The sequence below is a fragment of the Platalea leucorodia genome (genome assembly GCF_965183815.1).
Source record: "Platalea leucorodia genome assembly, chromosome: 3".
Taxonomy (NCBI): domain Eukaryota; kingdom Metazoa; phylum Chordata; class Aves; order Pelecaniformes; family Threskiornithidae; genus Platalea; species Platalea leucorodia.
The window spans coordinates 92,659,339-92,685,291 of record NC_138825.1 but is presented as its reverse complement, the minus strand read 5'-3'; the positions used below and the strand labels follow the sequence as shown (position 1 = coordinate 92,685,291).

The window sequence follows — 25,953 nt, the reverse complement described above, 5'->3', positions numbered from 1 at the left end:
GTATACAAATTTTAATCAAAGTGTAGGATTATCTGTGTTCACCTAGTTGAAAACATCTTTGTTCATGGACTAAAGCAAAGAAGCAGTTCAATTCCTTTAGACCAAGGGCTCTACCCCAGCTTTTGGACAGAGGTCTTACTTTCAGCTGAACAAATCAGAAAGAAAAAGCTGGCGATCCCATTTTGCTAGAAGTGTCAGTCATTATCTGAATGCCTGGTCTATTCCCTTTAGTATACAATATGAGATGGATATCAGAAGCCAGATTCTGAATTAGGCTTCTGCTTGTACCATGCTATAAACTTTTAATACTCTTCACGCTTTTTAATATGCTATGTCTCTTACTACCTATAGAAATATTTCACTGGTGAGGAAAAAATGACCATAAAACTACACTGGACTAAGTACCACAAATTCTTTGTTCCTACCCCTCTCACCCCTGGATAAACTATATAAAGCCTATATGTTGCTGAAAACATAAAGATTATTGTGATTTTTTTCTGATGTTCTATACAGCTTGCTGGAGTGAAGTTTGGTACTACACATAGGCCAGAAAATTTATTTTCTTGGTTCCTAATTTTGATTGTCTTTTCTGTAATCCCAGACTCCATTAATAGGTTTAGTAGAGTCAAACATTAAGAAAAGATTGTAGGAGTTAATAAAATGAATATCCTACTGTGTCAAAGTGTTTTAGTTGTCAAAATCAAAAAGCTTTCAATAGAAGTTTGTTACTGTTGCGCTTCTGTAATTTTGTAGATGTAAATAAATATATTTTCAGGGAATGAATTCTGAATACTTAGCATGTTGTTGGCATCATATGATTAAATCAAGCTAAGTAGAGCAAAGCTTAAATAAAAGCATATGTTTTCCTTCTGTCTTTAAGTATGCATTTCCTCTTTTTTATTGTTACAGTATTTAAATCGAGGCTGCACCAGATACTTTGCTAACAAAGAAACAGACAAGCAGATTTTGCAAAATCGCAAGAGTCCTGAGGTATGTATGTATCTTCAGTTAGTTTATATTATTAATTAACGCAGATAGAGTTGAAAATTATGATTACAGCTTCATAGTATGGAATGAAATGTTCATTTTACACATCTTTGTAGGTCTAAATAGGTACTATCAAAGCTGGTATATTCGGAACTCTGGTTTTGGAGTTCAGTCCTAGAAATACATTTTAACATACATCTTAAAATCCCAAATGGAACAGTATGTAAAATTGTTTCCTTTTCATTCTTATAATGATACAACACTTAATGATGCAGCTTGTCTCCTGTGGAAAAACAAAAAGACTTTTTGTAATTTTCTTTTTAAATCTTACTACTGCTAGGAATAGGTTAGAAGCAGTAGTTTTTTCCAGAGCCATTTTCACTGTCTGGATTTTTGAAGTGATGCTCCAAACTTCTATAAAGCATTAGTGTAACCTCACTTCCACCATGAGTATATCCCCCTCCCCAGTACACTGCATTCTTCATTGTTTTTGTTGTCCCCTTGCTATGAACTGTTACTTACAGCAGAGCATGGCATTTTCTGGAAGAAAGTGTGAAACTTTGAAACATTTCTTTCCTCTTGCTCCATCTCCGTTTACATTTTTTAAAACCGGAATTATCAGGATCTGTAGCATTTAAACCTTTGAGCTTGTTTGCCTAAGGACACTGAACAATTTAATCGAATTAATAGTATGTGTGAATTGGAAGTTGTTTAAACACTTCATTAAACTTCTATTCTGCTCTCTAATACAATTTTCATCTATTCATACCTAAAGTATGAATTTTTCATTTGTATAGCTGGAAGATATTTCAAATCTTAATCAAATCCATACTTGGGATTCAGTAGCAGGGCAAGCTGCATATATGTGTAGCATAATACAAAGATAAGCTTACTCAGGAGCTTCTCTCCCTCAATGACCGTGCCGTCTCTTTTACCTTTGAGAACTTGGGCTTGAGCTTGTACATAGCTTGTGCCTAGCTACGAAAGACGGTTATAGATACTTCCTTTGCTCAGGTCAACATTGTAAAGTCTACTCCTGGATTTCTGGTGTTTATATGTCGTAACACTGAGCACGTAATGCCAATTTCTTTTGCTTGAATGTAGGCTATTTTCTATAATCGGAGATGGTGCAGGGTGAGATACAGAAATGCAGATTTGATACTAGTGTGAGGCAGAAAGCTGGTAGATACTTAATTCTTGTCAAGCATGTAGGCTAAGAGATAGTTGGGAGATTTTGTCTCAGTTTACCTAATTTGCCTTAAATTAAGACTTGTAGTGAAGTTGGTAATTTATTCTTACTACTGGAAGATGAACCTGTGCAATCTTCTGTTACTGATGTGATTTACAGGGGGGTGTTCTGTCATAAAATGTGTCCTCTAAAGGACTTAATCTGAAATAAGTGTCTAAACTAAGATATACTGAAAGAATAATTCTGAAAATATGTATTGGACATTAAATACTGGAACACATGATGCCATAATACTTGTATGTTACAGCCATGTCGATTTGAAGGTGCAATAAATGATCACATTTCAATGATATTAAAACTTAGTCTAGCTACTTAAACAGGAAGTATATTGCATTGTTCAGTTTTTTAAAATTAGAAATTTAGCATTTGCTCTGTCATTTTGTGAAAAAATATTGATGGTTTATTTTAATAGAAGTAGCTGGAATAGTCAATTAATACTTAAATTATTTTTGTGTTTTCCTTATCAGGAAGATGAGGTGATCATTTTACATAATCAAGATGGAGTTTAATTTTATTGATGTGTCTAAATGTTGTGTGAAGTGAATTTTTCAGATGCATGTGGTGTTTTGTTTTGATAAAAATCATGTTAGCTTATTTGACATTAACAAGGCTTCTATTTAAAGTTAATTATTCTTTTTAGTTGAAAACGTTTTAAAGTAACTGTAAAACCTTAGATCAGTCTGTGCATGTTCAGTTAGTCTCTTAATTGCATGCAGATGTGCTACTATCTACAACCATTAATAATTAAAATGGCTTCTCATGTATTTAAATTAGGAAAATCGGCAAAATGGTAAATTGATATTTTAAAACATAGCTGGTATTCTTTTAACCCGTAGAACATTGCGAACAACTTTACTGTTTCTTAATCACCAGCAAACTTTAACAAGTATATTTCTCTTAAGTAAGTCTGTTCGGGATAGGGATAACTCTTCCAATTCTGATTTGTCCTGTACTCCTTTCCTATGGCCTGTCAAACTTACTGTCATCCTATTCAACTGCTACGGGCTAGAAGCACTCCTTGGTGTAAGGGCTTTGATAGCTTCCTTAACCAAAAATCTTCCTTTCCACTGCTCACTGTTCTGTATCCCCCTGCCCTTAGCTGTCACACTCTCCAACTTCGGCTTTCTGAAGATAGTTCGAAGTTTGCTTTGAAGCTGAAGTTTGATGATCATGCTTCGAAGTATCAAAAATTAGAACAAATTAGGGGTTAGGCAAAGCCTGTATTGTATGAAGAGCTCTAATCTCTTTCTACTTAGTTTGGCATGCTTTTTGTTGTGGTTTATTCTTGACTGGAAATAATTGCTTACATTTACTTTAAAAAATCACTTACTGAATTTTTGGTTTATCTTGTTTTATAGTATCTCAAAGCAGGTTCCTTGAAGGATCCACTCTTAGATGATCACGGAGATTTTAACAGAATGTGCACAGCAATGAAAAAGATTGGACTGGATGATGCAGAAAAACTTGATCTTTTTAGAGTAGTGGCTGGTGTCCTTCACCTTGGAAATATTGATTTTGAGGAAGCTGGGAGCACTTCAGGTTAGATGAAACATAAATTGTTTTCTGTAAAAATGCTGGAAATGTTTCTTGATTATAGATTATTCCTTTCCACGTGAATTATTGCTTTAGAAAGCTGCCTTGTGTTCAAGGGTAACTCAGTCTTAATTCACACTATTTTGAAGTCAAGCTTACCTGTTTGTTTTAAAGTTGTGCTTCTTTACATGCTCTGAAAGCAAATAGGCTCTCAGTGAAATTGTTCAAGAAGTTGTTCAGTGCAAAGTTTGATATAAAGAAAAGAGACATTTTTGTATTTTAAAAATAATTTTTAGAAGTCCAACTTCTTGCTAATGTCATGAAAACATCTTGAAATTAGCAACTCCATCTGTAGGGAAAGGCATTACGTCCTTTGGCTTCCAAAAATACCATCATGTTAGTATTTTGAGAGGTGAGGAAAAAAAGTAACAGTGAAAACTTAGGTAAATGTAAACTTCCTAGTTCTAAGATGTCACTCACAAGATGAGTTGGTACGAGCGTAGCTGGGACTCAGTAGCAGAATGTGCAGGAAGGCTGAGGAAGGGGAATGAGTATTTTGGGAACGGTCGTTCTTACCTTACTACTGAAATCAGCCTCTCTAAGTTGAGAACTGCTGTCCATATATTCCTGAAGAACTGAAGAAACTCCCAGTCTGGAAGTACTATAAATATAACTGTAACTAGAAAAGATATATATGTAGATCTTTATCTTGAGTTGCAAGATACACAAGATACAGTGGAATTGGTTCCTCTTAGTCCTACTTCAAGTATGTATAGCTGCTGCCAAACTTGGTAAAGTTGTTAGGCAGGGCATACCAAAGAATATTTTAAAAGGTGTTTTGAATGATGAATTAAATGAGTACTAGCCTTATAGGTTCATTAGCTCCCGACCCCAAGCACAGAATCACCACAGAACCATACAAACATTCTGTTCAGAAGAGATCGCGGGATGTCTCTAGTCCAACGCGTCCTCGTCAAAGCAGGGCCAACACTGAATTCGGACTGGGTAGCTTAGGGTTGTCACAGAGTAGGTGGGGGATTGTGGTTTGTTTGGTTTTTTTTCTTTTTCTTTCTTAGGTCAAATCAGAACCTCCCCAGTGGCAATTCATGATCTTGCCATCTTCATGAAGATGGCCGAAATTAACGTGATTAATGTGACTGAATCTGGGAAGACGTGGGGGTGGAGAAGGGTAGTGGCTTCACGGGGCTCAGCAGTAAGCTGGCAGGGAGCTTGCTGGTTTGGGCCTTCTGTGAGTTGGGGCTTTGGGGTTGACAAGGCGGGACAGAGTGAAAAAGGTGCCAGTGTGAGTGGAGAGGCAGTTTCAGGAGGCAAACAAACAAGGGGAGGGGGAACCTCAGATGGTGAGGAAAGTCAGTGTTTAGAGAAGGGAAGGAGGACACCAGAAAACTTTATTTTCTCTGAATGTTGAAATTCAAACCCATTTTTTCTGGAATAAATTATTACACTTATAAAACGTTCATTGCAAGTACAGGCTTTAGTCTGCTCTGACCTTGTATGTGTACACAGAGGGTGTTCATTTGAACTGCTCCAGGCAGTATGTCTCTGTACCAGAGACCCTCTAAAGTTTTGTTGCTGCTTCGAAAACCTGAGAAACACCAAACAACATCTTTTTACTACAGGTCAGGTGGTGTTTCAGAGCTTCCAAAATCAAGTCACAGAAGCCTTAATCTTTTAAAGGCTCCTTTCTCCCTTTTTTTTGCTTAATGTCATTGTAGAGTTAAGGAATTCAAGCAATGTTTGACTAGTTATTTATCCGTTTTGGTCTCTTCACTTACCTGTAGAAATAATTTTTACTGAGAACAACAGGAAATAAATGTTGTAATCCTGGCATACATAACTGTTGAAGTGTTAGATTTTGCTAAAGCGTTTGAGCGCTTCAGTGAAGGATTTATGAACCTGTAGTGGCTGGAGGAGCTCCGGCGCTGAGGCCGTGGTGCAGGGCAGAGGGAAGCGCTCCTCTCAGCTGTTTACCTGGGAAAATGTACATACCCTTATCTGAAACTCTAAGTGCTAGGAGTCCGCCGTGCCAGGCACTTCGGTTGATCTATGCATACGTTGTAAGGAAGCCTGGAGGATTACAGGAACATGCAAATCCAAAAGTTTTTAAATCACTACAGTTAGTTACTAGGTACTAGCACTTCTACATTGTGGGATAGTTCTTTCATTTAGAAGCAGGATAGCTTTTGAACAAGCTATGTTTAGAACAATGTTCTAGAAATACAGAACGGCATGCATAGTTTTTGGGTGGGTTTTTTGTTTGTTTGGGTTTTTTTTTGTTGTTGTTTTTGAGAATTGACTTTTCACATTTAATATATGAAGTAATTTCCAGAGGCAAACTTTAATTCCTTCAAAGCTGGTGTTATTTCTAGTCGTCACGGCAAGATCACAGCCAGTTCAATATTTTTTTCCTAGAATTTTCCATAAAAACGCCAAACCTGCGGCTGTTCCACTAACCACAGAAACTACAGGATAAAAGAGGGGGCAGCGTCGCTGTCTCTCGGTGTTTGGGCAGAGGCGACAGCGAGGGGAGGCGCCGGGGGGGGGGGGCGGGGGGGGGGCAGCGGGTGGCGGTGCGGTAACGGCTGTGGCGGTTGGTCGCTCGCAGGGGGCTGCACGCTGAGGCCGCGGAGCGAGCCGGCGCTGGAGTGCTGCGCGGCGCTGCTGGGGCTGGACCAGGAGGACCTGCGCGGCAGCCTGACCACGCGCGTCATGCTCACCACGGCAGGGGGCGCCAAAGGAACGGTCATCAAGTGAGTCCCGCGCGCCGCCGGCCAACGGCCGTTCCCCTCAGCCGGCCCCGCCGTGGCGGGGGACGGGACGGGACGGGACGGGACGGGGCGGAGCAGCGTTGTCGGGCTGCCCGCGGATGCCCCCGGTATCTGCACGGAGGGGAGTGTGGGCGAGGGGCTGGGAGCCGCTGACCCCTCCCGGCCCGGCCCTGCGAGCTGCGGTCTGAGGTAACCCGTTGCCCAACCTCCGCCCCCCGCCCAGCGCCTTTGCGGTCCGCCTCCTGACACCGGCTTCTGTTTTCTTACCCGCGGGGAAGAGGGAAAATTGGCCTCAAAGTCCCGCTTGACCATTTGCAAGTATGAACTGAGCTGCGCTTGGCGTAAGTGCAGCTATTGAAAACGCTTAATGGTTGACAAAATAGGAGTACAAAAACATGGTACCAGAGTTACATTGTTAGTCCCTTCAAAACGGAAACAACGTGCTATGCTTTTCCATCACGCAAGTGTTAATTTTGAGATGACAAATTTTTAACAGGGCTTTGATTTTTTTTCTTTTCTTTTTTTTTTTTTTTTTTTTTTAAACCAGTTGATCCAAATGCACATTTTTAGATGCTCAGGCTTGCTTGTTTCATTGCTGTTAAGCCATTGGAGTTTTTTTATTTTTATTTGGAAGAGTGGCAGTTGTACAATGTCTGACAAAAATGGCCTTTTTTTTCAGGAAAAGAACTGCTTTGAATAAGTCACTATCACATTTTATAAAACCTCTCACGTGTCAGTGAGTATGCTGTGTGGCCAAAGAAAGTATAGCAGCCAGCCTGTAAAATCCATAGCCTACACAGAAAATTAGACATGCTAATAGATTTAACAGATAAACTGTATCAGGGAATGTTAATGCTGTGCCTAAAGTATTTCAGAAGATATTTGGATGCCTCTTTCTTGTCCTCAGGGCTGCAGTGCTCCCATGACTGCTGCCCTGTGATATTAGGTCTGGGATGCTTTAATCAGAGGGTAGTAGGTCCACCCTTCTCAGTGTCCTGGTGATCAGTGTCCCTGTGTTTGACATCTCTAATTCTTCTGAAATCAAGTTTCAGCTTTAAAAACACCACCGCAAACGGTAATCCAGAAATGCACTGCTTCTTGCTGTTGCTGGTAAACAACCATTTAATCTTGACTGTGAAGTTAATTTCTATGAACCAATGTTCATAGAAACATAAAAAACAGTGGAACAGGATAAATTTAAGAGAAAGGGTTTGGTTTTTTTTTTTTCCTGTAGCTATTAAGAACGCATCACTATTGAAGTAAATAGCGACTTCAAAAAAAGAGTGATTATCCCTTTCATTTTGACAAGAAGCTGTTACCAAGGTAACTTCCTAGACACAGGAGTAGGATAGTTCTTTCTTTCTGTACACATATGGAGAAGGAATAATTGCAAAGAACATGTTTAAACATGGTCCTGAAGATAATATTTCAATACCGTCAAAGTTATGACTCTTGTGAAACTGAGTTTTATGAAAATGATTTCACTACAGTTGCCTTTCATTTATGAAAAACCTCTATCTTCCACCACAAATTTTCTCTTGTCCAGGTCAATCCTTCTAGCACGCAAGCTGTCAGGGATGCTAGCTAAGCTGCACGCAGCTGAATTGTGTGTTTTAACATTTGGTTTTCTATGTTGTGTATTTTCTGAAGTTAAAGAAAACATCGCATCAAAAACCAAACTTGGGCTAAACAGTTTTGAGCACATTAAAAGTAATTCTCTACGTTTAGCTGAATGCATCAATCTTTTAATTAGGAAGCTAATTAACATTCGCTTCACTCATTGGAAGAATGCATCAGTGCTTCTTATTGATTTATGGAAACAATCAGATTGTTTTAGTGAATCAGAAATACAACTTTATGCACATTACACCAGAAATTTAATATATGAAGGCTGTAATTAATTATCTATATTAATGTGGTTTATGTAAGTTCCTTGCATATTTTATGTATTTTGAAATTTATTACTATTATTTATATTTATGTCTTATAGTATGAAGTATTTGTTAACATTTCATAAACTTGTGGACTGAAACAAAGTAACAGCTGATTGATTTAACCTTGGTATGTCACTGTGGCCAGTAAAGGTGGCAGGTGTTAGTTAATGCATGCTTAGGTTATGTCAGACTTATGAGGTGAAAAGTTGATCTTTGAGTACTTGAGAGCATTGGCTTTTTTGGTCCTTGAAGGATGTAATGGATTTGAGTCATAAAGATTTCCAGTGGTCAAGAGCTTATTCTATGCAAGAGAAGTAATCTTGATCTCTACCTAGTTCTAACCAATAATGATGAATTAAAAGAGAATAGCTGTAGTGGAAATACTGTTCAGTGCCTGCTTCCTGATCTCCAGGTTGAAACTGATCTTCCTGGCCAAAATTTGAGCATAATAAACTATCATTGACAGCCTGTGCTGTTTGAACATCATGTTTGTTGGGGGGAATGCAGAAGCTCTTCTAAATTAACTCATATTGAGAAGTCATAAGTTTAACATGGGTATAGGGCATTATTCCAGTAATACATTATTACTGAATAGCTGACTTTGAGGTGTATTTCTAGACAGAGCAAACAAGTAGACTTCTTGGTATTTCTGTACTTTGAAAGAAGGGATGTTCAAGAGTTAGAACTTCATGGTGACTACCATGGAAAAAGTTATAATGCAGTGTAAAATGGTAAGTAATGATTGGAGAGGGTTTATTCTGCCTTCAGTTAAAAGCTCAAGATCTAGATCCCTTCATAATATATTCAATAGTGCATTTCTGGAAAGTGGTTATAAATGCCTCCTCTTCCCTCTCCCCCCCCAATTATTAGAAGCTGGGGACTCTTAGTTACTATCATCTTGCTGCCTTATCAGCTGAAAGTTACAAATAATTTTTCTCTTTACAACAACCTTTACATGTAGGAAGACGTGGGTCTTGCAGGACAAGGTTCCTCCAGTGGCCAACGTTTTCCAAGTTTTACTAGTTTCTCTCTTCCAGACCATGTATAAATTGACAGCAAAATCTTTGATGTATTCATCCCGGAGAACCTTTATCAGTATCACGGATAACATTAGAGTAGAAAATTATATATTATACAGTACAGATGGTACTCGTATTAATGCATGGTGGTATGAGAATTGCAGGTTTTGAAAGTTAGTAACATTTTTTACTTAATTTCAGCTTGTGATCCACTGTTACTGCTGATCTTTCTCCGTTGACTCACTGCTTACATGGTTATTCTCCATCTTGCATTTGTATTTTTGAATTCTCCTAAGTACACCACCACATGCTTTCCTTTACTGAAATCTATCTTGTGGAATTTTAGATCATATCTTCAATTTGTGAAAAGAATTTTATATGCTAATCTTGTTACCAAGATTTTCCACTTTCTTAGTTCATTATTATCAGACTGTTTTTTGAAAATGCCCTTACTTTTGCATTCCTTTTAAGTGAAAGTGTTAACTAGAAGTAGAAGGGGTTTGAACAAATCGCATCAGTGTCGGATTCAGGTGGCACCCCACTGGAAATGCTCTCAGTGAACTATTGACTCAACCTCTGAGAATGGATTAGCTTTGGCTGTTGTACATATAACATATAGATAAAGCGTGTCTGTATAGTTTCCTTTTGAGAATGTTTGGTGGGACATACCAAACACTAAAGCAAAGGTGTATCATAATATACTGCTTCCCTTTCACCACATCTCAAGTGACCCTGCCAAGGAAGGTTTCTTAAGAACAAATACAATTTTTGCTACAGCTTCAAATTCGCTTTGGATTAAGACTGTAAAGATTTTCTGTTCAGCATATTTATCCTGATAAGCCTGGGGCGTTGTTAGCAGTGTACTGTTTCAAAAGTCTGCAAACACAAGGCGCTATGTTTTTGAGCCAGCAGATCTTATTTTTCCCCAGTGTTTTATTTTGTGGATGGGAAAAACGAATTCAGAGGACTCCTTCCACCGTCTCAAAGGATTAATGCATTAAGCCTCTTTCTCTAGCCTTTTCTAAACTTGTGCAGTTAAAAGCAAGCATCCACTAATACGCTAGTATCTTCTCGTGTGGCTTACTGCGTGTACAAAGAAAGTGGATTGGACTGTTTTAGATATTTATTAGATAGCCACCAGGTTTTTCTATGGTAGCGTAGTTTAGAAACTATTTGATCGCTATCAATATTAGAGTTTTGACAAGTACATTGTTTTATTTTGTTCCAGCAACCCAAAGAGCTACTCATTTCTCTCTTTCTTTCTTAGGGACCTTTTGTGTGCAAGTAGATCATGTGAGTCCTAATAGGTCACAGTGAATAAATAGCTCAGCTGAAATCACTGTGCTCAGAGTATAACAAAGGCTTTGTTCTGCTGCACACAATGGAGCCAACAAGGAACAGTAGGAGGGTGATGCTAAATGCTGTCTCCGTGGATTTTATTAAATACTAATGTGCAGTGGACTGCCAGGGAGACTTGACAGCTGTCATTTTGACATTTATTTGTCCTTGTTAGCCTCCCAAAAAGAGCATAATGATCACCTTGTTGGCCGATGTTTTTGCCATCCATGTAAAGTGTGTTTACAGAGAGAAATAATGTGTTAGTATTCAAGAGCTGGTACACCTCTTAGACTGTAAATGCACTGTACTAATCTCTTATTCAGTTTATCCTGTTCCAAGAAGACTTTCAAACAGAACTCCGTCATCACAAAGTAAATTATTTTACAGTGTGAAAAATTAAACTAACATCATTCTGGGTCCTCCACCTTCTTTTGGAGTACGTTTTCTACCAAAATGTGTTTTTTTTTTTTTTTTTTTTTTTGTGGTGGTACTGAAGCTTTTGTTGGAAAAACTTTGGGAGGCTCGTCCCTTCAAAAATTATGTTTTTTGTTAAAAAAAAAAAAAAAAAATTTCTACCGTTTTTGGAACTTCAACTTTTCTCAAATTACAAATGTGCTGCTTATATGCTTTAATTACATAGGCCTTTCAGGGTTATTTTATCCAGGCCATTTTATTTGTTAAGCAGTAACCAGATTGGGTGACAGTGACTGATGGGTATTGCTTCACCTGCTCTCTCTCCCTTAATTGTTGACAACCATGGGCAAACTATACATACTCTAATTACAGTTTATTTGTTCTGGAAAATGTTTGGGGACTGCATGGAATTGTCCACAGGATAAATCCAGCCTGTGAGAGCGCTTTCCCCTCGGCCTCAGACTCTGTGGATCACTGGAAACCTTTCAAGGTTTCAACAAAACCAAACAAGTTTTTTTTGTTGCAGCTTTACCAAATAGCTTAGAAAATTGGAAGAATTTCATCTCTGTTCCTTACAAGTAGCTGATGGATGGAGGAGAGGAGGAGAAGGTGAAATGGAGGAAGGAAAATATATCTTTTCCTGGTCAGACAAGAAACGGGAGGAGAAAAGAGATTCCTCTGTCAGTATGCAGACCAGAGGAAAGGAGGAGCTCAGGGAAAGCAAGTTCACAAGAAGGAAGTTGCTCAAGCTGAATGTCAGTTCTGTAATAGGGCTCGTCTGTATCGACTGGCTCAGTGCAATTTCAGCATTATTTTGTGGCTCTGTACTTTCAGCTGTGCAAAACACATTGCAGGGTTACAGTTTCTTTCCATGGGTTTCTGTTGCATACTGTGACAATTTAAAATAACAATAGGGTTTTGTGCAGTCTCTGGAATTCTACTTAAGAATGGCAGAATTTGTTATTTTTGAAGCATGGCGCCATTTTATAAATACATGCTCTAGAAGTATGACTCTGCCATGTTGTTTAACATACTTGAAAAAATAAATTGAAAGCAAAAATGCACATTGTATTATGTAATAGGCCTGCAGCTGACATGTGGGAATTAGTATTCTGATCTCTTAAACGTATCAAATGGAATGTAGAGGTACCTTCCTTCTATTTATAAGATAAGATTTCTGTCAGTACTCGTTACCTTAAGATAAGTCAGGAGATACTTAGTGGAAGACAAGATTGTGTTAAAGCTAATTACTATATAATGTAATGTAGCTGCAGGTGTCCTTAGTGAACGGAATCTCTGGTGACTTACCCAGTCACAACAGAAAGTGATCTCCATCAGTCTCACGTTTCTGCATCAGAAATATCATCCTTGGAAAAATACAGAAATAATAAGTATCAGCTAGTTTAGTGCTTGTGAGTCCTGGGAAGTGAGGGCAATGATGCAAGATGGGTAAGCTGTGTAGTGCTAAGTTTTCCTTTTCTGACCTGACAGTTCTTTGTACTCCTGTGTGCAGAAAACTGCCTGGAGAGGGCGACAGGGCAGTTCTGCAGCGGTGACATCTTGAACCTTGTACATAGGGCTTACTTAAGCAGCTCAGATAAGAGGTATTTTTTTAAACATGGATTTGCCGCATACTCGAGAAGTCCCATAATTGATTATCCATCACCTTAGCTGGACAGTCTATCTTTTGATTATTACTAACTGTTATTGTAGTGCTGCTGGTCCAAGAATATGAGAGGCAAGGTATACGGGGAGAAGTAATATAGGGTGTTATATGGGGAGAGGCGATTTGTTTTATTAGGCCAACTGATTGAGATATTTAGAAAAAGCATAAGAGCTTTTGGCATACAGGCATCATCCTGTATTCTTCATGAAAAAGAGGATCAGTGTGATAAAAATCTTGACATTATTTCTCCCTGTTCCTCCCTGCAAATGTTATCAGTTTGGTTAGCACAGGCTCTCTCCCTAAAAATCTCTTCTTTTGATTTACTTTAACATTGGATATATCTGTATGTCATGATACAGTGTTGTTCAAAGCCTTTGTGTACCCACAGTTGTTCTAAATTGTAGGCCTTCTTTCCATGCATGAAATTTTGATGCTGTCCGGTCTAGTGGCTATCAGTATTTAAATTTATTTTTTTTTCCCTTTTGTATTTATGTTTTTTTACTGACATGTAAAAATCCTTTGGAGAATTTTCATATTTGGCAGTCTGATTCTGTTCTGGTCTGATTCTGTTCAGATTAGGGGAACTTTTGCTTTTGAATTCTTTGGCAACATGATTAGGATCTAAGGACAATTTGCAATCATACCATAAAGCCAAAAGTTCATTTTTCATACTTCTTTCACATTGTTTCTTAAACACTTCCTTAAGGCTTTATCCTTGTGTCAATTGTCTTATTCTGGAGACTTCTACAGGTGCTTCCTCAGCTGTGTACAGTGTATCTGTTTTTTAGTTTTGGTACTTTTATTTGTTAATCGAAACCTATTAAAAAAAAAAAAGTCTGGTGGAATGTATTTATCCAGGAAATTAGGTGGTTAAAGGTGCTTTGAAATATATGCATTCTAAGCATGTCACTGTCATACCGACTTTAGGAAATAGCTAGATATATATTACTGTATGTATAGCTAAATATGTAGTTATATTGGCCTGATATTCCCACAGTTTTGTCATGCATTTCATAGGCTTTGAAGTTGTGACTTGTGGTGGGTGGGGTTTTTTGGTGTTTTTTTTTTTTTTTTTTTTTTTTTTAACTGCTAAACTGGGATATAAACTTGTAATAAATAGTCACAATGCAGAATAAATGTTTATAATTAAGGGAGGGAGAATAAATTCTCATCTCTTAAAAGGCCCCTTCTTCCAGTGTTTAAAAAGAATCCTTATTTCAGAATTGCATCTAACCTTCACCATGAGAACATGCTCCCTTATCTATGCTTTTTTATTTTTGTTACCAATTAACTTACAACCTTATAGTTTTAGTTATAGCCCTTATGAAAGCACAGGCACAAAGATGTCAGAGCAAAACTGAGCTATAGGTTTTATTGTAATTAGGCAGCTCATAAATACATCTGTTGAAATATTTTTTTGTAGATGAGAATGTATATATTTTAAATATCTTTCTCTGGCAATTATTAATATAGTTTCTAGTTATCTAATGAACGAGTATGAAAACATCTGCATCTCGCTTCTACTGAGGATAATGAAACCTTAGTCTAACTATCCTACCTGTAAAAAGAAAGAATAACTTGGCAAGATTGTTTCCTACCTGGGCCTAGAGCTCAGGTTTGTTTGTGTCCTAATTTACAATAATTGGAAAGGCTCTTTTTAAGGTTAGAGTCTAACCTCAGTATTTCAGAGTAAGGAATTCTGAAAAATAAGATCTGTATTTTTGTTTTTTAGGGTACCCTTGAAAGTGGAACAAGCAAACAATGCTCGTGATGCCTTGGCTAAAACGGTGTATAGTCATCTGTTTGACCATGTAGTGAACAGGGTAAACCAGTGTTTTCCATTTGAGACTTCTTCTTTCTTCATTGGAGTTCTAGATATAGCTGGTTTTGGTAAGTATACTTAAAACCAGTTAATCTTCTATTTGTCTATTATTGCCACCAAAGATTCAATGATCAAGTCTGTAATGGAGAGTGGGAGGGTTTTCTTTTTGGTGGTGGTGGGTGGGATGGGTTACAAGGGCTTAAGAAGATATCAAGAGAGCAGATAAAGCCCTCATTTTCCTGAGATACAAGAATGTAGTGGGGGTGTAGGGCTTGTCCTGATGACCTTATAACACTAACAAGTGTTAATTTGAAACTAGGCATCTTTGTAATGGTTTCAGATTCCTCCAGTGTCCACATAGACACTGCATTTGAAGGACTTAAAATTTGGAGTGGAATCTTACTGTGGCCACCCAGTAAAATTAGGAAAGATATTGCATGTGCATGCTGTTTTCCCATTCAGTCCTGAGGAGATCACTGCATACTGACAGACAGGCAAATGAAGTCTCTGAATTAAGATACTGTTTCCTGGAGGCTGGATGGTTCTGTTACAGGGTTGGGCTTTGGGCTCCTGGTTGCTCCCTGGAAGTGGTGGGTTTTATGGTTCCCATAAAGCTTTTGTCCTGTTTGTCTCACTGAGATTCAGAGTAGGGCATGTTTCCTGGTGTGCTCTAGACCTGCTGAGGTGGTCCAAGAACAGTGAAAAGGGAACCTTTAGTTTTCAGGTCTTTAGAGCTATGATATCCTGTGCCAGCCTGTCGTAACATGGATGCATGAGTGTGTATTGGTACAGTTTCACTGGATGGTATCATCTTGCTTTGGTTTGCTGCCAGATATAACTGTCTGTTATTTGTCTTACAAATATGATCTGCCACAGTATTTTTATATCTGTCTTATGTGAAACTTGAAAATCTGTAAAAGCTTTTATTTTGCTGAAAGAATGATATGGATCTGAACACATCTTTAAATATTAATTAACACTGTGAAGCTTTTCTTAGTTACTATGTAATATAAATTCTTGAAACACTGGTTTATCATAGAAGTTTAACTTCTGTTTTTCAGAATACTTTGAACACAACAGTTTTGAACAGTTCTGTATTAACTACTGTAATGAAAAACTGCAGCAGTTTTTTAATGAAAGGATTCTGAAAGAGGTATGTTATATTTAGTGTTATATTTGAGGAGTTATTTTCTTAGTAAAGAGATACTTAAAGTAGCACTGCTTTCCATAAGATTGCACATTATGTTTAGATCAAAAAAAATTCGGTTGACAAATTGTTTTCCTACTGTGTGGCATCTGGTTGTGCCAGAAAAGAATATGGCCTTTTGAAAACCGGCAATCTTTTTTTCTTCTTATTTTTTGCCATTCGTTAAAATGAGGCATCCAGATACTGGACAGTATCTCCTACCTAATAGGAATATCTAATTGCATGGGCATATCATTAAGGAGGTGAAGTTGGAATATATTAAGCTATGGAAGGATATTCTAAAATTTGTATTGATTCATGCTGTAATTAAAAATGTCTTCGTAGTTATTTAGAAGAACATTTTTGGTGGGTAAAAAAATATATGGTAAGTGGTGTTTTCTTTTTTCAATTACTCTTTTTTTTTTTTTTTTTTTTTTTTTCCAAAGGAGCAAGAACTTTACCAAAAAGAAGGCCTGGGGGTTAATGAAGTGCGCTATGTAGATAATCAGGACTGTATAGGTATGTACTTCTTGAAAAGTCAAGCCGTTTGGTAGTGTTATGGAGAAAAAAAGCTTCAAGCAGAAGAGGCAAAGTATGTGTAGCGCTAGTAATTTTATGCTTTTAATGACTGTTGCAACCTTGTGAATTCTTCCAGCTTTGTATGACATTCCAGTTCTGGTTGGTAATGGAGCCATGTTGTCCTACAGTGTGTAATAACTGCAGCTGGGACTTGTGCATTTATCGTGCATTTATCGTGCATTTTCCTAGAAAACTAGCTAGAACACCTAAATAGGGTAAATAAAGTGAAGAAATGTGTGAGGGTGTCTGGAGAAAAATATTCCATGAATTAAAAAAATCCCATCTGATTTCCCCCCCACCTTTTTTGAGCCAGTGAGCAAAGAAACAAAATGAACTATGGGCAACAGGCTGTAGATGTTACTGCTGCTTTTAGTCTTCCACACACTGATATATACCAGAGGTTTAAGGTGATGATGTTGTTTTGTTGTTTGGGTTTTTTTTTTCTCTCTGTTCAACTTGTGTTCTCTAAATTGGTGTACTGTGAACAAAAGTTCATTTTGCTTTTGCATTTACAGTAATTTGCTTATGGTAACTAGTCAGTCCTGGCTGAGCAGAGAGTGACACAATTTAACATCTGTTGCAAAATGTCTGGTTCTTCTGAGTTTCTGTAGCTCTGCTGAAGAAGTTTTCACTTTGACAGCTAGGACTGTACAGTCACTGACTTAACTACAGACAATTCTTGTCAAGTAAACCTCTTAACCATCTTGTGAAAAAGCAAGAGGAAGGTATTTGGAGGAGGGAGCAAAAGCATAGCAAACGGAAATAGGTGACCTCTACGAATACAAATCTTATCTCTTCTAGTGGTTTAATGATGTATATATGAGCCTGAGCCTGTTCCCTAAAATGCTGTTAGAGTTTAGAGACAGTCATGTTTCCACAGAAAGGGTTGCTTCCCCCCGCCCTGTGCATGTTTTTTTGTTTGGTTGTTTGGTTTTTTTTAAAACTTATTTCAGGATCAAAAGGGGTTCCCTGGTGCCTATTGGAAGAAAAGGTCTCTGTCTGACTCAGGGGGAAAATGGGTCAGGTTGTAGAGATTGTTGCCAAGTTGTTGCCTTTTCATGCTGTAGAAAAGGTTTGGGCAGCTTACCTAAGAGTAGAAGTAGCAGTCCCTCAGTCGTGACCCCTTTTACTATTCCAAACCACATATGACACCCCACCACAGATTTGACACATTTCTTCATTGTATGAGTTATTCTTAGGTAAGTTAATAAAATGATAACTTAGCTAAACCACAGCACGTATGCCTTTTTTATGTTCTTGCATAGTCAGGATAAAAGGATTTTCTACTGGCTTTTGAAGTAAGTGAGAAAAATAATGTTGGCTTCAGTCAAAATACAATTTTGTTTAATGTGTTGAACCAGGCCAGTGACAGCAGTGAATGTGTAGAAAAATTAACTGTCACAAAAAAGAGGGATATTATGTTGACGTGGACAATTTTTTAACACTATGGAAGAATCTCAGAAACAGTCATTAGCAAGTTAGAATGTTTTGATGGAATGGTAGCCATCTCCGTAGCTAAATTAGCTTATTCAGATTTTATGAGCATTAGTTCTTTGGATTGGGGCTGTCTTTGTGCTTTATATATAGCCTCATACTGTTTACGATCTGTGGTAAGAGTTCATAGGCATTGCTGCAGTACATGCATTAGTCATTTCTTCCTCTCCACAGACAAAAAAGTAGGTAGTAAAAATTCCTCTTACAAGAACAGTTTCATAGATAATACAGAGAAGTTTGAAAAGCTGCAAAATTCTTGTGTCTAATAGTTTCAAGAGCATGAATTTCTATGTCAGCTTTCAAGGGCTTTTGTATATGTATGTGAAAGGCCAAGGCAATACACTTTTTTAAAAGTTGTGAAACCACCACTGTATGCTCAAGTCTGATCTGCCTTTCTTAAAACAAATGGATTTCATTTTTCTCCCTGGATCCTGTCGTGAATGCAAGTATGTGCCTTTTCATGCTTTTAGTTTTGACATGTGGTGAAACATGGATGAAAAGCTTAAAAAAAAAAACCAAAACAAACCCAACAATATAAGCAATTATCCTATAAAGATCTATGGTTGTATCACGGAAACATTTAGGCACCTTTGGGGAATTAGATCACTAAATTCAGCTTGAGACCCAGAGTAAAAATCAAACAATCCATACGTTTTTTCCCTCATGTTCCTTGTGTTAGAGTTAGAACTTTGTATGTATAGGATATCAATTAAATCAACAATTCAGATATGTAGAATTAACTTGCAATGACTTTTTGTATTTTGTGTTAACAGCTTTCTGTAGATACTGTTATACAGAATCTGATCAGTGACATTTTAAACTTGTAATGTTCAGTTCTGATATGAGGTTCTATATTCAATTTTTGTAACCGTATTTTGTTTTATTAATAGATTTGATTGAAGCAAAATTAATAGGTCTACTGGATATTTTGGATGAAGAAAATCGTCTTCCCCAGCCAAGCGACCAGCATTTTACTTCAGTTGTGCACCAAAAACACAAGGACCATTTCAGACTCTCTGTAGGTTTATTTTTGCTGTCTGTCTTGTTTTAATAAAACAGTTCTTGGAACAGTTGATAGGAACACTTGAATTTAATGAAAACCTTTCCTAAGAAATCTCATACCACACCAGTCTGCACAATCCATATTCTTTTGTTAAGGACAAATTTGGTTATTAGGTTTGTTGAAAAGTTCACTGAAGGCTTAAGTCTTCCAGCAATTCTCATATCCTGCTGAAACTAAAGCCGTATTCTTCACTTACATTTGAGGTTTGTTAACATGTAATGCATGAAGAGGAAATAAAAACACATTTTAATTTAAATTATTTCATATCAGATGAACTATTTTGTTGTTCCTTTCAAAAATTCCTTGCTTTGGAGAATATCTGACTCACATGGAGTGTCTAGCTAGCATTTCAGAGATGAAAATAGGGAACACACAAAGAAAACCTTTTTGTTGTTGTTAACTCTTTAACGTACAGCTCTCTGTGGAAGATTAATGCAAATTATTGCAATTTATGTACATGACTTCTGTTGAAATGAGAAGGCAAAAAAAAAGTTCCCTGCTGAAAAAATGCAGGCAAAAGGAGCCAAATAAAATTTTCGTCCGTTTACCTTTTGTTAAGTTTCTACTTAACCTTGCTTAACTGGATTGCTGTGCAGTGAAACATTTTTTGTTGGTATGTGTACGATCAACTAGGTAGTTGCCTTTTAAAATATAACATCTAAAAACATATTTTAAGCTTCTATCTAATCGTAATCATATGATAAGGCTATTCATCAGCTGTGGAATGAATGGTATAGAAATTGTTGATTAAAGGCAAAAAGAAAATGAGCTAGCTGGTGTTAGCAATCCTGGTGACTTTTATTTTGAATGCGAGGTATCTAAGGGTGTGATTGAGAATGAAAATAGGTTTTTGGAATATCTTGGTTTGAACGGGAATGGCAGCGGTCATCGCAATTGTGCTGCAGGAAGTGTCATTTTTAACACCTACTGCTCCTGGCAGAATCATGGTTATGTTTTAAGAATAAACTTTTCCTCACTCTCCAGAGTAATTCTTCTTTGTAATTCAACTTTTTAATTCCAGATTCCTAGGAAGTCTAAGTTGGCTGTTCACAGAAACATCAGAGATGATGAAGGCTTTATTATCCGACATTTTGCAGGAGCAGTATGCTATGAGACGGTAATTTTACTTAGGCAAAACTCTTTTTGTTACTCTTTGTAGTACTTTTATATTTTTCAGTGTATATAGGTTAAATAACAAAATTTCCTTTCATTAGAAGAGAAATTCAAATTTGCCTTTTATCAGACGAGAAATTCAAAAGTTGATATGTCTTAGCTTTGAAACTAATTTTGTGAGTATGTGATTGAATTGATAGTTTCTTTTAATTTCCCAGATTACAGACTGTTTTGGTGACAGCTATTTTGTGTAAGAGTTTGTTATAAATCTGCAGGTAATGGTGTCAATATTAAATATATTGATGCATGATCTACTGCAAATCTTACATCAACAGATGTTTGCATCTTGGGGAGAGGAATATACTACGTGATATAAAAGTATTGTTAGACTTAAGAGCAACTTTTCGGAAGCATGCCTATCCTTGTATGCAATCACTGTTTATGTTATATTAAAAAACACATTTTATACTTTTTGTTTTCCATTTCTACTGGCAATAGTAGAAGAATTAATTAAATCTTATAATTAAATATCTGTAATTAAATGTCTTAATTCATTAAATCTCTGTAATTAAATCTTACATTCCTGTAAGAATACGAAATACCTGATATTGCTACCCTCAAAATACATTCCAGATTCTTGTACTTTTTTGACTATTCAATAAGAGTTTAGGATAAACAGAAGATCCATAATGCTTCATTGTTCTGGTCTGCAACTCCAGTGCGTAAGAGGGAAGCTACTTCCAAAGATGATGTTTTGTCTTTTGAAAATGCATACTTTAAGGGCTTGTTCTTGTTTACTTCATAATACTCCAAGAATGATAATGATTGCTGTGCTGTTTTTAAGTAGGCACATTCTATAGGTCATTTTACAAATAATAAAATTGAAGTCTATGTGTTACCTACCTGATTTTTCTGAGGTCACTCAGTGAGTCAATATCAAAATAATAAATAAAATTGGAACACATTTGTTCCAAGTGCTCTGCGTTTAAATGTGTACCTCACCATGACGTGTTAATAATACCTTAGACTGTCTTCAGGAACAGAGGAGCCAGACATGAGCACATAAGCTCTGCTGTCAGAGCTCATCAGGTATGAGGTAGCTTTGGTCCAGAAGCTATGCTAATATGCTTGACTTAATTTATCCCCCCTCTCAGAGGGACTTACTTAGCTCAGACCTGAAAACTGTTGGACTGTAGCTGCATTGTACCTCACCTGTTACTTGTTTCTCTTTCTCACTACACTTGTGGCAGTTCTCACAATCTGATTTGTGGTGAGGATGCTCCTCTGTCTGCATTCATATTCCAGTCTTGTGTTTTCATAGTCCAAGGGAATTTTGGAGGCCTGTGTTTGTCCTTTGATTCTCATCACCATTAAATCCCTTTATGGTATATCTGGCAAATTCATATTTTCTTTGAATTAGTCTTCGCCTCTTCTGTTCGTAAATATCAAAGTCACTATTAAAGTTGCACCAAAAGCTATTGAGAATTTTGTTAGTGTGAAGTTGGATACTAGTGTCTTGATCTCTGAACTTCAGTGTAATGTATTGTTCTTAACTTCTAAAAGTTAGTGAGCCAATTTAAACAAACCAGAGAGGTAAGGTTTGTAGGAAGGGACAATATCTTTTATTAAATCAACTGTTCTTAAATAGTCATAGTACTACTAAAATAACCATTTTTCATTTCATTTTCCAAACTGTGTAGATGCACCAATTAAAGTGTGCATGTTAATTCCCATTTCACAACAGATCTTAAGTGATATTACAAGCAGTGAAGAATTAAGCTTCTCAGAACTCCAACGTGATGATGTGCTGAGTGCTGGAAATGGAAACAAGGAAACAAATCATTGACAAAAATGGAACTGATCTCTTAAAAGTCACTAAACCTTACTTTGGGTTTCATGATTCCAACATCCTTCAAATTTAAGAATATCTTTTCTCTCTGTAGTGTTTTGTGTGTCCAGTTGAAAAGTTGTTTTAAATAATGTATGAATATTTATCCTGCATATTCTTGCTGATTTTTGAATTAAGTATATAACATTGTTTTCGTTAATTTTCTTTAAGACTTAAGTAACTAGGGCAGTGAAACAAATGTACTATTATTTTTTGGGTTGTCTTTTCAGATGCAATTTGTGGAAAAAAATAATGATGCTTTGCACATGTCCCTTGAATCTCTTATATGTGAATCCAAGGACAAGTTTGTTCGACAGCTATTTGAATCTAACACTAACAACAACAAGGATCCCAAACAAAAAGCTGGGAAACTTAGTTTCATCAGTGTGGGAAACAAATTCAAGGTAATATAGCAAAGAATGTTACCTTCTTGTAATATATGCCACTTCTAAGTTACCTGAACTAAGTAGAACCTACGGTTGGGAGAAGTAGTGGTAACCTGAGATTCATACAAAGAAAATTTTGTTAAATAGACATTTTTTCTATTGAATTATAAGAAACCAGTATATTCAAGTGCTATGCATTTCTGTCAAAAGGATGTTTCATAATAGTCCTTACAGAGATTATACAGTAATGTTTAAGTCAGAATTTTGCAAAGCCACATGGAAATCTTTATTGAAAAGGTTTAAAGACTTGAAATCTAAATTTGGATTCTGTGGACTCCAAGGGGTTCTAGATGTGACAAAACGTGTTCTTCTATCTTATCTTAATTGTGCATTCTAGAAGATGTAGCAATTGGCTACAGTTTGCCATTCTCAAAATTCAATACCTAACCTAACCACTGTTTTTCCTCTTCTAAAATGTAAAGATAGTCGTGGCTTTCACAGAAAGATGTTCATTGTGCTGAATGTTTCCTTTCTCAATACCTGAATCTGATGCTTCTCCTCATTTTCTCCTTTCTTCTGCTCGTTGTAAAGCTGACCTTCAAACCTTGTCTTCTCCAAATGTTTTCTGCATCCTTTTCTCATTCAGCAGTTTTATTTTAGCTGGACTATTCCAGCTCAGGATGGCTAGAAAGAGAACTATAGGGGAATTAAGAGATGAAAAGCAGGCACAACTGTGGGCTGCAGGTAAATTTTTCAATCTCATGGATTTACTGTTGGTAGAGCTGCTGCAATTTCAGCAAGAGCTCCTCTCAACACATCTGGGCCAGATCCAATGAAGGATTTGTATGCCTTCAAGTCAAGTGCCGCAACATTTTTGGTATGCTACCTTACCTAGGGCACCTAAAACCCCACATCATGTTCCTAGCTGGACTCCTTACTCAGTCTCTGGGGAAAGCAGGTATCTTAGACAGTCCAAAAACCTTTTGGTCGAGTGGGGCACTGCCAATAGCAAAAGAACGTTTCTGCATTTCTCTTCCATGTCAAGGTTAAGTGCTGAATCAGGACTGCAAGATAAATTCCTTCTTGCATAATTGTATCTTGTGGCTAGTGTTTAGAACTGTTCTCTAAAAATGCAGGGGCTGAAGAACAGGAAGGATATGGTAGCAGCACTTGCTTTTTGTATAGCAACAGTATTCTGCTTCAGTTCTATACTGTATTCAGTGTTTTATGTCTACTATATTTTTCCTGTAGCACCAAATTATTGGTCAGTCTGACAAAAGGGGTTCTCCTTACACCCTTCTGGAGATGGGTTGCTATGTAGCCAGAAATAAAATTTTAATGGGGCCAGGAAGAGTAGGAGAAGGGCCTGACTTGTAAGGTAGTGGTTTTGGTATTTAACTGGGAATTGGTTAGCCTGCTCTCTTGAGTTTTGCTCTGACGATTATTTCCTCCTCCTTACATAGTGGTTGTAGAATTAAACTGTAGCAATTGGTTTAGTATAAAATGCATGATCAGAAGGCAGACCGAAAAATGGAATTACATACAGATAAGCCATCTCCTGAGCAAACCCTGCGATGACTCTGTTGTAGGTGAAGCTAGGATCCATTGTTTTTATAACTGCATTTTCAAAATGAAACCAACTGTGGGACCTTTGAGATAGCTTCCACTTTCTTCCATCTGGGTTTTCAGTTCCTTTTGGATTTAGCACCCTACATCCAGTAGATGTGGACATGTGAATGATACCATTGTCCAAGGGAGGGCTGAAGTAAAAAGGGAGGCATTTTTTGAGTTAAGCAGCAATTGAGCGGGGAACTTTTTGGATTGCCTTTTGGACTTTGGTGTTCACTTCTGCACCTGGAACGTGACTAAAGTCCTCTTTGGATCTGGCCCATCAATCTATAATTCTTTCAATGTTCTCAAGTTTCATGGCATTTTGAATGTATGTGTTACTTCCAGTAATTCATTTAGTGTTACCTTCCCAGACACAACATGTGCTGCTGATGAACACTAATAGCCTTGAAAATTTCACTGCAGATGACATCAAAATAAGTTCTATTATCTTAGTAGAAATTTCATCTCTTTAAGAATTCTTAGTGCATCAGTATGTAAGTCAATTTCTTCTAATTTCATCAATTATTAGATGATGTTGCAGGGACTTCTCTTTATGAAATCCTTCACACATCCCTTCCTTATAACTGATTAAAATTAATTCTCCTAAATAAGTTGAGGAAATAATGATTAATTAGTTCATCAGATCTACTCAAGAATCTTTGGGATGATTTTTACCTTACCGTGGTAATGGTTGAGTTATCACGATTTAGTCTAAGAGTAGTAGTTTTAGCAATATGTTTTATTCATATGATCATTTCATTAGTGAAATTTACCTGAGAATGGCTCTGACTTATTTCTTGTCAAATCACAGCGTATAAGGAAGGGGTATTTTTCCTCTAACAGAACTGTATTTTGTTGATGGAAATTAGGCTGTCCCTTCCAAAATTAAGCATTTCTAACTTAAGAAAACATAAAGATTATATTCAAGTAGAGATATAAAAAGTATGTGTAAATGAGAACTGAGCAGGAGGTTATTAGTGTTTGTCATACCTCTTTTGGCACCCCTTCTCTCTTTCTAACCATATCCATGATAAGTTAAAGGAAAAAAACCATTTTATCCACTAGAAGGACGACTGGCAGCTGTAGGTGATGCATATTGCCCATTCAAATCTAGTTTCTTGGATTGAAGGTAATTGAAAGATCTGTTTAAAAAAAAACATTAGTCAAAAGTCAGATCCTTTCAGTTTTGGTTCCAGTACAGAAAATGAGGAATATGTTAGGACATACAGAATTTTGTCTTACTTCAGTCTATATGCTTAATGCTTGCTAGTAAACTAGAAAGGCTGACACAGCTGTAATCTGTGTGGTAAAACAGACACATCTGTAAAGTTAAAAATGTAGCTGTTTTCCTGATTTGGTTCTGGAATATTTTAAGTCCCTACCAGTTACATTCAATAGCAATGTAACTCGTTTTCCCTGATAGCCTTAAGTCTCTGGTGATCCTGTAGACTTGCCCTCCTAATAATCATAGGACTGTGGTCTTTTCTCATCACAGTATGTTTAAATCCAACCCCAGTAAATGTGATTTTTATAATTATAGTCTATTGTTGTCAACAGAGAATTAGAAATTTGGAAGTTTGGAATTAAAAATAGATTATGCAGGTGCATTCACCTAAATGTTGACTTAGCTTCAAAAAAGCCCAAGAAAACCTGGAGCATATCTGTTTTCTGTGTTAATTAACATACAAATATATGCTTGTTGTAGATTAAATTTGGGCTTTCACAAATTTTCAGTGTATTGTTTTTTAAATTGTTGCTGATCAGTCTCGTTTCAGTTTCATAATTTTATTATATAGGCATTATTTCCTTTATTTTCCCAAATGGGCTTGCATTTTTTTTTGATAACTATGTCATAGTAAGTAACTAGTCCATACAGTGTTGT

General features: G+C 36.9%; 1 protein-coding gene across 7 annotated transcripts in view; it reads left to right on the top strand.

The window, feature by feature from the left end:
- The window catches only part of MYO6 (myosin VI), a gene marked incomplete at both ends in the record, with an annotated part of 80,636 nt that overhangs the window by 26,555 nt on the left and 28,128 nt on the right, over positions 1-25,953 (top strand). For 6 of the 7 annotated variants that reach the window (XM_082305549.1, XM_082305546.1, XM_082305548.1 and 3 more), the window contains 9 exons: positions 910-990; positions 3,595-3,775; positions 6,396-6,540; positions 14,662-14,819; positions 15,813-15,904; positions 16,384-16,456; positions 18,901-19,028; positions 20,095-20,190; positions 22,305-22,478. In XM_082305549.1, the coding sequence (XP_082161675.1) occupies positions 910-990; positions 3,595-3,775; positions 6,396-6,540; positions 14,662-14,819; positions 15,813-15,904; positions 16,384-16,456; positions 18,901-19,028; positions 20,095-20,190; positions 22,305-22,478 (1,128 nt within the window). Of the gene's footprint in view, positions 1-909; positions 991-2,703; positions 2,713-3,594; positions 3,776-6,395; positions 6,541-14,661; positions 14,820-15,812; positions 15,905-16,383; positions 16,457-18,900; positions 19,029-20,094; positions 20,191-22,304; positions 22,479-25,953 lie in introns of all 7 variants that reach the window. The other variant, XM_082305550.1, reaches the window with a different exon arrangement.